Source organism: Sus scrofa, chromosome 11 (assembly GCF_000003025.6).
Source record: "Sus scrofa isolate TJ Tabasco breed Duroc chromosome 11, Sscrofa11.1, whole genome shotgun sequence".
NCBI lineage: Eukaryota > Metazoa > Chordata > Mammalia > Artiodactyla > Suidae > Sus > Sus scrofa.
In genome coordinates, this window is record NC_010453.5 from 69,018,369 (window position 1) to 69,034,963 (window position 16,595).

Here is a 16,595-nt window from a genome sequence, read left to right on the forward strand (position 1 = left end):
CGTTTTCCTCCGTTCTTGGTATTTCCTGTAGACTGGCAACCTGGATTCAGAAATAGGATCAGATATAGGTTTCAGTTCCTTTGACCGGGACTGTAGAAAGCACGTCTTGTTAGCACTTTTTAAGATCCAAGCAGACTTTGATGTTTACTGCCTGTAGCTGCTACTTCATTAGATTGCAAAATGGTGATATTTTAATTTGAGATCTTTTTCATTAATTAATTGGAATGTATTTGTAAAGAGACCCTTCCCTTCATTTACTGTTTGCTTTCCTAGTGGTGTAATTCATGTAGAAAGAGCAAGATAAGTGTGTAACTCTTTACCTTTATTTACTAGTTTTTGAGGTAATGAGTTGGTCCTTATCCTTCAAAGTTAACCAGTTCTTTTTAGAACTTTCATTGTACAGTCGTAGATTTAAACATATTTCATAGGTTTAAATTCTGTCGGAATCGTTAGTGAAGCTCAAGTTGCCCCTCTTTGGCCTGGGGGAGTTTGACGTTGGCTCATGGTCTTTCTGACTTGACCCTCATAATCTTTTACAGCTTCCGCGCTCTCTGATCTGACAAGATATTTGAGGCTCATGTTTTACATTTCTTGCTCCAGGCCTTTAATCAGCCATCTTTTTAAGATGCATTGGTCTGTTTTAATGGCATTTGGAGACCACAGTTGGGGTGGCAGGCATGGTCCTTGCTGCTGCGGATCGTTGTTTCTAGGCCTTTTTAGTTTATGGGCCTAGGAAATAAAATATGTGTATTAACAGAGTTTTCACAGATGTTTCATGTTATATATGTTCATTGCAGGTACTGTATGTGTTACATTAACTCTATTATATTAATAGAATGTATAACATGTCAAATATTTTTAATATATATGTATATTTAGATTATAATGCTAACCCCAAGCCCAAGTAGGGTATCTATAAAACAAATTTAATATGTTGTATAGGGCAGAGCCTCCTTGCCTGCCCCCTTGCGTCTCTCACAGGCATCCTATCTTAATAAATCTACTTCTTGCCTCAGAAAAAAAGTCATATAGATATTATATAATAAATATCTATATTACTAAAATGTGTACTTTTTCGAATATGTGATATATAACAGTATATCAAGCTATAAATATAGCCTGTATTTTAAGTGAGATAAAAATATCTCCTGTGTTCATAGTGATGCTTCCAATTAAAATGCAAGATGATAGAACTTTCACTTAACCTCTTCTTTGTTAACGTGTATCCTTATTTTTGCATATTTAGAATTCCTGTTTTCAGGGATGGGGAAATGATAGCCCACCGCCGTGCTGTGGGTTAGATCCCTGACCTGGAACTTCTGCATGCTGCAGGTGTGGTCATAAATAAATATCCTCAGCTCATACTTTACTTTCTTGACTATCTTAGTCAGTGGAGTACATTACTCTATTTTCTTTTGGTGTGAATTATTACTATCAAAGTCTGGTGGTAATATAAACTTGTTTTTTGGCATAAGTCATATTTTTTTCCTCTTTTTTTCTTTTTCTTATTGCCAGAATGTATCATGGTGCTCGTTCATTCTGGGTTGAATCTTTCAGGCATGCTGTAATAAGTTTGATATGTATTTTCAATTTTAAGAATATTTGTATGAGTTATATATAATATTTGTATGAGTTATTTGTTTGAGTTAGTGTTGTGTGTTTTTTTTTTTTTTCTTTTAGCTTTCCCCCCTCAAAGAGTCCTTTTCTGTGTATGTTGGATGTTCTTTGTTTATCTTTAGTATTTGTCATTTTCTCTTGCATCTTTAAAAAAATCTTTATATTTTTAAAAAATTTCCTCCTTTGGGAGTTCCCATGGTGACACAGTGGTCATGAACCTGACTAGTATCCATGAGGATGCAGGTTTGATCCCTAGCCTTTCTCAGTGGGTTAGGGATCCGGCATTGCCATGAGCTGTGGTGTAGGTTGCAGATGCAGCTCTGATTTGACCCCTAGCCTGGAAACTTCCATATGCCGTGGATGGAGCCCTATAATGCCAAAAAAAAAAAAACCTTTGACTCTATTTCTTGTAAGGCATTATTTGTTGTTGTTGTTGTTGTTTTTTTTTTTTTTTAATCATGCTTTCCTTCTATTTTAGTCTTTATTTCCAAAATTATTTTCTTTTACATTTCTAATTTTATCTTTAGGTCTGTCACCGTATTTCTGAGCATTTCTAATTCTTATTTATCCTATTTCATATTTTCCTATTATTTTTAAATGTACTTGTTTTGAAATATTGGGTGACAGTTTGGTTTTTTTAATGGCTGCACCCGGGGCATATGGAAATTCCCGGGCCAGGGATTGAATCTGAGCTGCAGCTGCTGCCTGGGCTTGCAGCTGTGGCAACACTGGATCCTTTAACCCACTGTGCCAGGCCAGGGATCAAACCCATGCTTCCTCAGCCACCTGAGCTGCTGCAGACAGATTCTTATCCCACTGCTCCACAGTGGGAACACTGTAGGTGATTGTTTTGATTTGCTGTGTTAGCATGTCTTTCTGGCACTTTTTTTTTCCTCCATGGATGTTATTCTAATCCTTATTTTCTTCTTGTAAAAACTGTATGGTATTTACCTTGACATTTTTATTTTGCTTAGTTTTATGTGTGAAATTAGTTTTCCTCTGTGTTACTATTTAAAGAGCTGTATGTTTTTTAAAATAGGTGACACATGTCTAAGAAATTCAAATACTTGAACAGAGATAGCAGTTTATTCTGAGGTCTTGAAAAGATGAGTTAACCTTATAGTTGCTGTTGTTTTTTTTTATGCTCATTTTGTTATCAACGCATCCAGTAGGTAACCATTTTTATCTACTAATGTCTTTTGAGATAACTATATTAACTCACTGACTCAGTTGGTCTTCTCAGGTGCTAACTTCTCAGCACCAGTTCCGGAACTGGCCTTTTCTACCAGAAGTTCATTTTTCTTTTAGCAGGGAATAAAGATTAAAGTCCAGAATCTAGGTCCTTTGGGCAGTTTAGCAGTTTCCCTGTCTCCTGTCTGTCTGACCCTGGTTTTATCGTTATCCAAGTAGAATTCTTTGTGAGCCTAAAGTGTCTACATTGAAAAAAATATCTGAATTCATAGGATAGCAATGTGCCAGCTGTCACGGTTTTTCTGAGAGTGAATTATATATCGGACATTTAAATTTTTACAGATGATGATTATTTCTATTCTTTAGTTGCAATATAAAGCCTATTATAAATTAAATCTCTATTTCCCGAACATACTGCTCAAACCCAACACTTTTTCCTGTTCTTCTATCAAAATTTGACCAGAGCCAGATTTCCTGCTGTGGCACAAGGGGATCAGCAGCTTCTCTGGAGCCTTGGGACAGAGGTTCAATCCCTGACCTGGCACAGTGGGTTAAGGCTCCAGCATTGCCACAGCTGTGGCGTAGGTTGCAACTGCTGCTCGGATCTCATCGGTGGCCCAGGAACTCCATATGCCTCAGGGTGGCCAAAAAAGAAAAAAAAATTTGACCAGAGCCATAAAAATCACAGAACTTAGAAAATGAAAGCAATCTTAGAGCAGTGATTTAAGCTTCCTGTAATGTCTTTCTTGTGTACCACTATTAAAGTGTTTTCCAATGATGATGAAAAATGCCACTTTTTTCATGACCTTTTTATAATTATCTGCATTCAAGTATTGTGTTTATCATTTATGGTAAATTAACAGGGTCTTTGGAAAGCACATTTTTTTGAAGTTAACATTATTGCTATCGTATGTCAGAGAGACATACTGGTGATTAAGGGAAATGGATAACAAAATATACAGGGTTAAGAGTACATAGAGTATTGAAAGGTTATTAGTGGATGCATTTTGGCCTAAACTCTAAATCACACACTTGTCTTTGGTCAAGAACTTAGGACTTTTGAAACATCACTTTGCAATTACCATTCTGTCCTATCCTTGCTTTTTTGGTCAAAGAATTATGGGAGTCAGGAGCTAGCATACTGCTTTCTCAATTTGCTTTAATTACATTTAAAGGCTTAAGCCAGGGAGTACTACCAAAACATATAGATAAAAGGGAAGTTAGTCCATTGAAACATCTGTTTGAGTAGTTACTCAGTGTACTGGCTATATTTCTTTGTGTTGGTTGGAAAAAGAATAGTCACTGAACGCTTGATGTGAGGTTTTTTTTTTCCTTTTTTTTGTAATTTTGCATTTTGGGGTTAGTAGTTTTCCTCAAATTAAAATGCATGGGAAAAGTCTGGTTAATCAGTGGTTTCTGGCTGTTGGGCTCTTGTTAATCAGAAGTTTTACTGTATAATCATAATGTGTTGTGGATGTTCTCATTTATGTTATTTCTTCAGCTCTTTGTGTGGGTATTCTGATTGCTTGATTACATTGCCTGTCATAGTGGTATTTAAAACAGCATTTACTTATGCTGTAAAAATTCTTCCATCCTAGCAAGTAAGTGAGAATATGGAAAGACAGTTCTTTCCATATTCAGTTGAAACACGATTGGTCCCTCTTGACTTAGGGTTTACTGAGTTGTAGGTTTGGGATAGAGTATGGTGGTTGCTCTGCTCCAAGATGACTAGCTTATCCAGCTAGAGACATAGCGTATTTGGAGATGTGGTCCTACTACCACTTTCTCCTCTTAGAGAACAGGTCCATTTTTGTATGTGCTTTACATTTTGAGGGTTTCCAGTAAAATTTTTTCTTTTTTAAGACAATAAGTTTCTATTAAAACTATATGCAGTTCCCATTGTGGCTCAGTGGGTTAAGAACCTGACATAGCATCCATGAGGATGTGGGTCCAAGCCCTGGTCTTGCTCAGTGGGTTAAAATTCTGGCACAGCGTAGGTTGCAGATGAGGCTTAGACCCAGTTTTGCTGTGGCTGTGGTGTGGGTTCCAGCTCTGATTCCACCCCTAGTCTGGAAACTTCCATGTGCCACAGGCGCAGCCACAAACAAACAAACAAAAACCGAAACACTATACAAGGAGTTCCCACTATGGTGCAGCAGATTAAGGATCAGCATTGTTTCTATGATGGTGCAGGTTCAATCCCTGGCCCTGGTGCTGTGGGTTAAGGATCCAGTGTTGCCACAGATGTAGTGCCGGTCACATCTGCGGCTCGGAATCGACCCTTGCCTCAGCAACTTCCATATGCTGCAGGTGAGGCCAAAAAAAGAAACAAAGACACAAACAAAAACTACACACATTTGATGGAGAGGTACTTTATGAGCATCTTATGGCTGAAAGAGGCTTTTTATCTAGCATTCTTTTATTTTTAATACTGATAATCATTGCTATTTGGGTTCCTGCTCTAGATTTTGGGGTCCTATGAACCTATCTTTCTTATCATTCTAGGGTTCTCTTTTTAGCAGGACTTCGGGATAGGGGACAAGAACTAACGGTTGGCACTCAGCTTGGTGTTTTACATGATTATTTTATTCAATCCTTCAATCAAGCTAGCAAGGTAGTTATTATCCCTGTTGTCACATAAAGAAAAGGAGGCTTTAAACTCAGAATCTAAAATTCCCCCTCTCTCTTGCTTTTGGGAAGGAGGGAGAGTGTACATCTTGTGTTTAAAGGCATTGGCTTTTCTATACTTTTTTTTTTTTTTTTTTTTTGACTTTTCTAGGGCCACACCTGTGGCATAGGGAGATTCCCAGGCTAGGGGTCTAATCAGAGCTGTAGCCGTCAGACTATGCCACGGCCACAGCAACTCGGGATCCGAGCCTTGTCTGCGACCTACACCAGACAACGCCAGATCCTTAAACCACTACTAAGTGAGGCCAGGGATTGAACCCGCAACCTCATGGTTCCAAGTTGGATTTGTTAACCACTGAGCCACGACGGGACCTCCGGCTTTTCTATACATTTTATCTGAATGGTTTCATGTATAATTTTTAATTCCCTCCTGTATTTGATGCATTTAAAAATCCATACCTCAGCCTGGACTTCTCTTCTAACCTCTAGACCCCTCTGTCTCCAGAACACAGGTACCCAGCTATCCCACAGGCATCTCAGCTGGGCATGTCTGAAGTTGAAATCATCATATCATCTCCCAAATATTTATCTCCTCATAGGTTCCCCTTGTTGATTCCCTGTTCTGCTTCCTCCTCCTGCTCTGGGTGGGTTTAATCCTCTTTACCCATAATGGCTGAGAGCAGTCCAAGCGGCACACTGCAGTAGCTACTCTGGATAATATTCTTATCAAAAGAATGAAGCTCCTTTCCGAAGCCAAGAGCCCTTTCAGGCAACAATGCCAGTAGATAGAATATGAGACGTAAAATACATGATTTATTCTTTATACTGACCCTGACCAAAGGTCGTAGGAGAATCAACAGTTAGGCACCTTACTCTGATGATACCCTGCACACAGTCTGATTTTTCCTTTTTCATAGTTCACCTCTTCACCTAATGACCTCATCCTTAGCCTCAGCAAACCCTCTCCCTCACTTGTCTAGGCCGTACCCATGGTGGCTCTGACCACACTGTGCTTTGCTCTGTCCTTCTCTAGCATTCATTAGCACTCTCTTTGTTATAATAGCATAAACACAGAGAGGTGGGCCCATTGCTGGGGAACTAAATGTGCTTTATAACAACGTAGTTTTTACTGAAACCAGAACTCTACCTGGTAAATTCCCACTGTGTTTTCTGCTCATTTCTTATAGTCCCAAGGTTGTAAACATTCCATACCTTATTTTGTCTACTTCCCAGAGATCCTGGGATCTGATTCATGCTCCTTTGAAGTAGTGGAATTCTGTGATTTTTATCCATGTTGTTCCCTACTTTTAGCTCAAAGCCTGGCACAGAGCTGGTGTTCACTGAAAATGGATATTTGTGTTAAATGAGACGCTGTGCTGGAGAGTATTGAGGATACAAAGATTTTATAAGTTTATTTTAAAGGTGAACGAACTTACTGTTTAGATTAATGGCAGATTATCAAATAGAACCACACCACCATGGAGGTTGCTTTTCCAAAGAATGCTGTGAATTTCAAGGAGGAGTTCTTCATTACTTTTAGTTATTTTTCTGTGGCCTGACTTTGTTTCATGTATCTTTGTGCACATGTATTATGTGCAATAGAGTATTATGTACTATAATGTATTGGCTCAAATGCTTGCTTTGAAGTTGTTTTTGGTCTGTGAGTAACTAGTAGATACACATACGGGTTTTTCTTTTTATGAAATGGTGATTCCATATCAAGCACTGTAATGTTTTTATTAGAAATTTTTACTTGTATTTCTCCACAGGCAGCAGAAGGTGTCATTTTCATTGGACCTGATACACATGCTATTCAGGCCATGGGTGACAAGATCGAAAGCAAATTATTGGCTAAGAAAGCAAAAGTGAACACAATTCCTGGCTTTGATGGAGTGGTCAAGGTGAGAAACTCTTTTACTCTCATTTTTATAGTACATGTCCTGAAGTCAAACATTAGTCAAAAGTGTGAGATAAAATTCAATTAATGCTTTTTAAAATATACATGTGTAGGTTAAAAAAAATCATTGTTGTTAACACTTGAGTTATTTTGAATGGCATAAAAGAACAAGAAGCCGCTTAAGCATTATATTTAATGATCAGTATTGACTTTTACTTTCAGGAGAAAAAGCTTGGTGATATAAAAATGTGCTTTTAGATCTGTGGCTTTCTTTTAATGGTGATATTATTTAACATGTGAAAACATTACGATGTTCTCTGTATCTTTAGGGTGAGCTTCTGTCCATATGCATAAAATATAAATTGTGCAAGTAAGAGTTCCTTTTGTAGCTCAGAGGTAAAGAACCCGACTAGTATCCATGAGGATGTGGGTTCGAAAGGCATTGCCATGAGCTGTGGTATAGGTTGCAGAGGTGGCTTGGATCCGCATTGCTGTGGCTACACTGTAGGCTGGTGCCTTCAGGTACAATTCTAGCCTGGGAACTTCCATATGCTGTGGGCGCGACCTTATGAAGACAAAAAAAAAAAAAAAAAAAAAAAGGTGGAAATATATAAATATAAGCATGATGGAGAGTGGTCCTGCTGTGTGTCCCTGTAGAGCCCAAGCATAACTCCTCAGCCAGCAAGCAGCTTCTAAGGAAGAAATGCAGAAACTGGAGAGTGAGCCTCAGACCCCTCTCTATGCTCCTCCCCACTGCCATGGCAAAATTATCCCTTTTTTTTTTTCCTCATTAGAAAAGAGTTCCTATGTAAACTTTAACCTTGTGATTTGAGTTAGTCTTTAAGAGCTCTTCATCTCAGTGTTCTGATTGTTGCTTTCCGGGCTGGGCAATTGTGCTGGACGATTTCATGTATTACAGCATAGCTTGGCCCCTGGTTAAGTAAGTATCTTCAGCTTCTTGCTCATGTTTATCTTAATATGTATTCATCCATTTTTTTCTCCCCTCTCTCTTTTTTTCCAATCTTTTTTTTTTTTTTGCTTGTACCCATAGCATGTGGAAGTTCCCAGGCCAGGGACTGAACCCACGCCACAGCGGTGACCAGACCCACAGCAATAACAATGCCAGATCCTTAACCCGCTGAGCCACAAGAGAATTCCTTCCTCTTCGAGTCTTCCCCTTATGCTCCAGATGTACCCTTTACAGCCTTCACGGACTGGTCTTCACTGATTATCTCTTCTCCTGTGGCTTAATATTCTCCTTGTCTTTTAGCACCTTTTCATGATCACTGCTATTAAAAATACTCAAAGGGAAGTTCCCATTATGGCTCAGCGGGTTAAGAAACTGGACTCGTATCCATGAGGCTGCAGGTTTGATCCCTGGCCTCGCTCAGTGGGTTGAAGATCCCACGTTGCAGTGGCTGTGGTGTAGGCTGGTGGCTACAGCTCCGATTCGACCCCTAGCCTGGGAACCTCCATATGCCGCGAGAGCGGCCCAAGAAAATGGCAAAAAAACCAAAAAAGACAAAAAAAAAAAAAAAAAAAAACCCCACTAAAAAACCTCCCCCCAACAACTCCTTAAGTCAAAAATGTACTGATCCCTGAGCTGAGGGGGAAGCTCATGATGGTAAGAGATACTCATGATCCCTCACGTCCTGGTGCTTCCTGTTTAGTCGGAAAGAAATGTGTGCCTCCTCTTCGAGAGCACACTGACCTTTTGTCACTCACAGCTGCCTCCTGAGTTCTCTTTCCTTTCACAGCCAAAGGTCCTCGAAGAATTGCCTGTACTTGCTGTCACTTTACGCTTTTCACTTTACCTTTCATCTGCATCTGTCTGGCCTCTTTCCTCATCCCCACTCAAGTTTCTCTCGCCAAAGGCTGCCAGCGGCTCTCCCGCTCATAAAATCCTCTAAGTTTTAATTCTGGTCTTATCTCAGGCTTGTCAGAGCATTTGAGTCTCTCGGTTCCTCTTTCTTTCGTGAAATACTCACTTCTGGCACATGGCAAAATTCTAGTTTTGCTTTTGTGTATTTGGCTTGTTTAAAGGCTGCCACTTAGTTTTCATGCTGATCGGTCTTGCTACCTCTGTCCCTTAAATGCTGGCTTTATTCTGGGTTCTGTGAAAGACATTTTCTCTTACTGTACAAACTCACTCTAAGCAATCTTACTTATTTTTCTGACTTCAAATCTCAAACCTGTATATCTGTTCTTAGAACTTCACATCCAGGTGCCTCTTACACAGCTCTGCCAGATGTGTTTGGGCACCAAGAGGAGCAAGTTGAAAGGCTGAATTATGGTTTTCTCTCTAGCCAGGGGTTGGTATTCTGTGGCACCATGTACTCCTGTTTTTGTAAATAAAGTTTTGCTAGAACACAGCTCTTCCTTTAGGTATTGTCTGTGGCTGCTTTCCCATTCTAATGGCTGAGTTGAGTACTTGCTCAAAGACCTCATGGCCCACAAAGCCTGAAATATTTACCACCTGGCCTCTTCAGAAGGTTTGCTGACTCCTGCTGTAAACTTTCTTTCCTACCTGAGAAAGAGCTGCCATTTTCGGCACCGTTTTATAAGCTAGAAACCTAAGTCATTCTTGATAAGTACTGCTACAAAGAATTCGTTGAAATGTCTTTTCTGATTTATACCTTTTTTTTTTCCCAACTCCAAGTTCCAGCTAACATTATGTAATCTGGATTACTTCATCACCCTTCTAATTGCTTTCCTTATAGCCAGTCTTGCTACCGTCCAATTAATTTTCAACACTACAGCTGGAGCGATGTTTTAAAAATCTAGATTTTGGAGTTCCTGCTGTGGCGCAGTGGCTTAAGGATCTGGTGTTGTCTCTGCAGTGACTTGGATTTGATCCCCAGCCTGGCACAGTGGGTTAAGGATCCAGCATTGCCTCAGCTGTGGCATGGGTCACAATGGTGGCTTGGATTTGATTCCTGGCCCGAGAACTTTCTTATGCCGCGGGTTCGCCCCCCCCCCATCCAATTCCAGATTTAATCATATACCTGCATTTAAAAATTGATGACTATCTACTCATTTAAATCCTTTAAATGGCTGGCTTTTGTTTATCTTTTCAAACTGATACTGTGCCAGCTTACCCTTTGCAGTCGATGTACCAGCCATATATGATGTCTTTCATATTTTTGAAACATTTATTCCTAACTCTGGCCTATGTGTGTTGATTCTGCTTCAGTCTTCACTCCTGATCGTCTTGTACGCCTTGTTTAGGTCTTGGCTTAAACATACATTTCTCACGGAGGCATTCCTTGGCTGTCAGCGTTAGATTAGACCCTCTGTTCTATTTTTCCTTAATACTTTGACCTTCATTTGTCACATTTAGAATCATTCATGGAGTGCTCTTGTGGTGCAGCTGGTTAAAGACCCGGCATTCTCACTCCCACAACTGGGATCACTGCTGTGGCCCAGGTTTGATCCCTGGCCTGGGAACTTCCACAGGCCAAATAAATGAATAAATAAAATCACCCGTTTGTTCATTTTTTTCAGTATATTTAGCGAGTACTTACTACCTGTCCAACATTGATTGAAGTGCTATGGATAGAGTAGTGATCAAAATAGACAAAAACAAAAACTATTCCTGCCTTCATTGAGTTTATGCTATAGAAGAAGGAAACAAATAATAAACAGAACATAAGAAACAGAAGAAATATACGATAGAGAATAGGAAAAGGAATGCTTGAGGGTGGGGTCTATTCACAAATTAATAAGGTTTAGCAAACCACAGCGGTGACGGGGAAGTCATGTGGGTATTGGCAGAACAGGGCACACTCGGCAGAAACAGTGAACAAGTAGTGCAAAGGTGTTGGGGTTAAAGAGTACCTGTTGTTGGAGTTCCCACTGTGGCTCAGTGGTTAATGAATCTGACTAGGAACCATGAGGTTGTGGGTTCGATCCCTGGCCTTACTCAGTGGGATAAGGATCCAGTGTTGCCGTGAGCTGTGGTGTAGGTTGCAGATGCGGCTCGGATCCTGTGTTGCTATGGCTCTGGTGTAGGCTGGTGGCTACAGTTCCGATTTGACCCCTAGCCTGGGAATCTCCATATGCTGTGGGGGTGGCCCAAGAAATGGCAAAAAGACAAAAAAAAAAAAAAAAAACCAAAAAAAACCCTATTGTTGAATAAATAATAAGGAATCAAGGGAGAGGTAAGTCAGAGATGAGGTAATAGAGGTGAGGTGTGTAGCAGGGAGTTCAGATTTCATAGGGCCTCATGCCCATTTTTTTTTTTTTTTTTTTTTTTTTTGTTGTTCATTTTATGGACGCTCCTGTGGCATATGGAAGTTCTTGACCAGGGGTTGAATCAGAGCTGCAGCTGCAGTCTATTCCATGGCCACATCGGATCCGAGCCACATCTGCAACCTGTGCTGCAGCTTGCAGCAACTCTGGATCCTTAACCCACTGAGCAAGGCCAGGGATGGAACCTGCATCCTCACAGAGACAACATAGGATCCTTAATCCACTGAACCATAATGGGAACTTCCCTTTTGCCCATTTTAATGATGGGTTAAATATCAACTTCTGGATTGTAAGCTCCTTGCTGGCAAAGATTGCTTTTTACTATATCAGTTGCACATGGTGCCTGGTACATAGTCAGTACTCAATAAATATTTGTTGAAATAATGTTCTAGGAGATTCATTTATATATAAATGTACACACACACACACACACACACACACACATATAATCATTTAGTGCAATTTACTAGACATGCCAGTAGAGAGGAACACAGAACTAAAAACCAAAAGAAAAAAGTAAAACAGGGAGTTCCCGTTGTGGCGCAATGGTTAACGAATCCGACTAGGAACCATGAGGTTGCGGGTTCGGTCCCTGGCCTTGCTCAGTGGGTTAAGGATCCGGCGTTGCCGTGAGCTGTGGTGTAGGTTGCAGACGCGGCTCGGATCCCGTGTTGCTGTGGCTCTGGCGTAGGCCGGTGGCTACAGCTCCGATTCGACCCCTAGCCTGGGAACCTCCATATGCCGCGGGAGCGGCCCAAGAAATAGCAACAACAACAACAACAACAAAAAGACAAAAAGAGACAAAAAAAAAAAAAAAAGAAAAAAAAAGAAAAAAGTAAAACAGACGGTAGAAATAGATCCACATGTAGTCTAGATATTGAAGTTGGGTGAAAAGACTTTTAAATTACTATGACTAATGTGTTCAAGAAATTTGAGAAAAGCGTGGAAAAAACAAGTAAGTGTATAAAGAATTTCACCAGAGAGTTTGAATCTATGAGAAAATGAAATAAGAATTCGATAACTGCAAATATATAAAAATAAGGGCTTTAGATAGGTTTAACAGTAAACTAAGCAGAATATAGGACCCATGTTATAGCATGTATGAGTATTTCATTCTTTTTTGGTGGCTGAATAATATTCCATTTTATTGTTTTTGTTTGTTTGTTTTTTAAATCCATTCATCAGTTAGTGGACATTTGAGTTGTTTCTGTCTTTTGGTGATTGTGAATAGTGCTGCTATGAACATTTGAGTGCAAGTATTTGTCTGTTTTAATTTCTTTTGGGTGTACTCCCAGGAGTTGAATTGCTGGGATATTTCATAATTCTGTACTGAACTTTTTAAGGAACTGCCAGGCATCTAAGCCTTTGTGTAATGCGCTCCTCTTCAGTTTGCATAGAACTTGTCATCCGCTTCTCTAAGAGTATTGCAGAAGGTGATGGCAATGTCAGTACCTTAATTAGGTCACATTGTATGTCAAAGGTGGTGGATTATCCTTGCATTCAGTTACATTAATAGGGCAAAGTAATTGTGTGTCACTCCCGTAATTATGTTTCATTATGAAAGGCTCGATTTTAAGAACTAGAGAACAGATTCTAAGTGCTGCTCAATGCAGAAAGCAGCCATATTGAAGAAACCCACATGGCAGTGAACTGCAGACAGCTTCTGAGGGGCTGAGTGAGTGTAATCTCCGTCTGAGAGCCAGCGAAATGATGGGGCCCTCAGTTATACAGACACAAGGAGGTAAATTCTGCCAGCCACCTGAATAGCTTGGGTTTGCCCCACTTGGGCCTCCAAATGAGAATGCCGTATGGCCCATATTTTGATTGCTGACTTGAAAGACTGAGCCAAGTATGACGAGTCTTCTTTTAGGCTGTCAACTACTTGGTTTTAGTCCTTCTTTACATTGTCATGTTAGAGAGTTTGGGTAGTGGTTTGGGTCAGTCTTTATGTACCTTGATCTATTCAGCCCCAATATTACTGCCGGTATAATTGTTTTTTTTTTCCTAATAAGAAATTTGGCCATCAGTTTGGGCTTGATTTAATCACAAGGGCAGTAATAAGTCAGAGTCCAAATTAATTCTGTCTTGATGGTGAATAGCAGAGTCCTCAGGAGTTCAAGGAAGAGGTCATCAGGAGAGCTTTTGTTCTGAGAATTCTATTTGTGTTGTCTTTCTTAGGAAGTCAGTGGGTATAGAGTCTCAGGGAGGAAGGAATGTTCCTTGAATAAAGGTCCAAAGGTGACAGTTGGGAGTTGGGATATGGGAAACATGAAGAATATTAGACATGCTCATTATCTGAGTACTTTGTTGACCTCGAGGGAGCCTTTGTGTAGCAGCGACGAGGTTTAAGATTGATAGTGTACCACTGGTATCGATATGTAATAATTAGTGAAATTTCTCCTTTTCAGTTGCGGGTAAAATGGGAAGTGGGTACTTGATTTGCTTTTGGAACATCGCCTATTGTATTTTTTTCCTTCATTTTCTTGACTAATGCAGAACAATTGTTTACTCACTGTCACTTCTGGTTACAGTATCTGCAGGTGTCTTTATCCAAAGACTGATATTAATTTCTGGAGTGTGAGCATCTAGTTTTATCTGTAAGAGAGCATTAGTTTATTCTGGGTCTTATTCTGCTTTTGTTTTGAGGTTCCTTCAAAACGTATAGCATGCAGTTGAAGATCTGACAGTGCGGCTCTTTCCCATCCAGTTTCTCTTTATAAAATTTCCCATTTTGGGGAGTGTCCATTGTGGCTCACTGGAAACGAATCTGACTTGGATTCACGAGGATCCAGGTTCAGTCCCTGGCCTCGATCAGTGGATTAAGGATCCAGTGTTGCTGTGAGCTGTGGTGTAGGTCACAGACGCGGCTCAGATCTGGTGTTGCTGTGGCTCTGGTGTAGGCTGGCAGCTGCAGCTCCAATTGGACCCCTAGCCTGCAAACCTCCATATGATGTGGGCACAGGCTTAAAAAAAAAAAAAAAAATTCCCATCTTTGGTTTAATGCTGCTCACAAAACGTGAGGAGAGAGCTGGGATCACAGCTGCTTCAGGGTCTCCTCTTAGAATCCTGTCTAAAGGTATTGAAGAGCCCATCTCTGTAGTCCCTGATGGACTTAGCCTTTCTTTGCCAGCAACTGGACTGGATAGAGTCCTAATTTCACAGGAAAGATTTTGGTGGTGGCTCTCCCGGGACCGTGTCCATCTTTTACTGTTCTTCTAAACCTCTCTAGTTTCCTGTGTGATTGAGATCTCAGGTCACTCTCAGGGGCTTCCTCTTCTCCCCTTTAATCCAATATTTTCTACCTGAGCTTCTTGCTAGCAGTATAAACCAACTGATACAGATATGGGGACCCTAGTATTCTATACATTCCTAGAATACCCTCAATTTCTCTGTAAATTTCTTAAAAACTTTTTTTTTTTATTAAAGTGTAGTTGATTTACAATGCAAATTCCTTTTCTTTTTTCCTTTGCTTTTTAGGGCCGCACCTGTGGCATATGGAAGTTCCCTGGCTAGGGGTGGAATAAGAGCTGCAGTTGCTGGTCTACACCACAGCCACAGCAATGTGGGAACCAAGCCGCACCTTTGACCTACACCACAGCAAGGCTGGATCCTTAACCCACTCAGTGAGGCCAGGAATTGAACCTGCATCCTCATGGATACTGGTTGGGTTTGTTACCACTGAGCCACAATGGAAACTCCCTTTTTTTGTTTTTGGCCGAGCTTGTGGCATGTGGAAGTTCGTGGGCTAGAACCCATGCATGCCACAACAAAAACAATGCTGGATCCTTAACCACTAGGCCACTAGGGAACTTCTGTACATTTATTATAGAAAGAGTTTATTAAATTCTGAATTATTCTTGGTGAAATTATGCCATCTAGAAAGATAAGAACATGAATTTGAGTTACAGATTTAATACATTTGCAAATTTGCCCAGCTCACAGCACAGACAGCCTGAGACAGACCTGAGTATGAGCATATTATAATGGCACATCAGATACGTTGTTTATACCTGTCATGTCTAGGGTCCCCAACCCGACGGTTGGCCGTCTCTTAATTGCAGCCTGACGATGTGCAGTGCTTTGGTGCTTTGAGATTTGGAGATGTGATCTCTTTCAGATGCAGACCTGGTGTCCAGGCAAATCTTGTCTTATCTGAATACCTTTAAAACTGGAACTCACTGGCTTCTGGAGCCTACATGAAGATGAACCTATAGATCCTTTGCTTGTCTTATTCTATATGAACTTTGTCTTATGGACTTATTATTATTTTTTTAATTTTTAATAATTAAAATATAGTTGATTTACAATATGTCAGTTTCTGCTGTAGCAGAGTGTCTTATAAATGTAGAACCAGAAAACGGTGAGGCTATTTTGGAGTGCTCCCTAATGTGAGACTTTTCTCACCATTGTGGTTGGGAGACCCTTGAGTGGGGGGCTCAGTGGGCAAACTTCAAGAACGCTGCAATTTTTTAATCTAGGATCTTGAAGTGGCCTCAGTGGAACCTCCAAGATTGCCTCAAAGTGGTGGTATCCTTTATTATAGTAGGTAATAAACTTGGTTTTGCTTGTCTTTTCAGGGAGGCTGCATTTGACAGTCTGCATTTGAATTTCCAACCTCTGTTAATTTGGAAAATTTGGAAAAACAGATTGTTTAAGAAAATAAATCTGCTTATCTGTTCAATGTTGTTTCCTTGTATGCTCTAGATGATTTTCAAGATCCTATTACACTCTCAAATAATGATACATTCTCATTATCTGTGTTAACTTTGACTAATGGTATACATTTCCTAACACCTATTGTCTGAATTAATTTGTTAAGGTTGAGTTGAACCTGTAGGGTATAGTTTTCAGATAAATATTTAAAAATAATTTTAAGGAATGCCCTTTTGTTTCTCTGATAAATTCTAATACTAGTTTTATTTCTAGTTTGCTTTTCATTGTTTTCCAATATAAGAGGCTGTACATATTTTTTCCTTTAAATTTGGTTTAGATTTCGTATGTAGTAACTTCA

General features: G+C 40.0%; 1 protein-coding gene across 2 annotated transcripts in view; it reads left to right on the forward strand.

Moving 5' to 3' along the window:
- PCCA (propionyl-CoA carboxylase alpha subunit) overlaps window positions 1–16,595 on the forward strand; it is a 365,509-nt gene that overhangs the window by 97,446 nt on the left and 251,468 nt on the right. For both annotated transcript variants that reach the window (XM_021065866.1, XM_021065867.1), the window contains one exon: window positions 7,206–7,337. In XM_021065866.1, coding sequence (XP_020921525.1) covers window positions 7,206–7,337 — 132 coding nt within the window. The remainder of the gene's footprint in view (window positions 1–7,205; window positions 7,338–16,595) is intronic.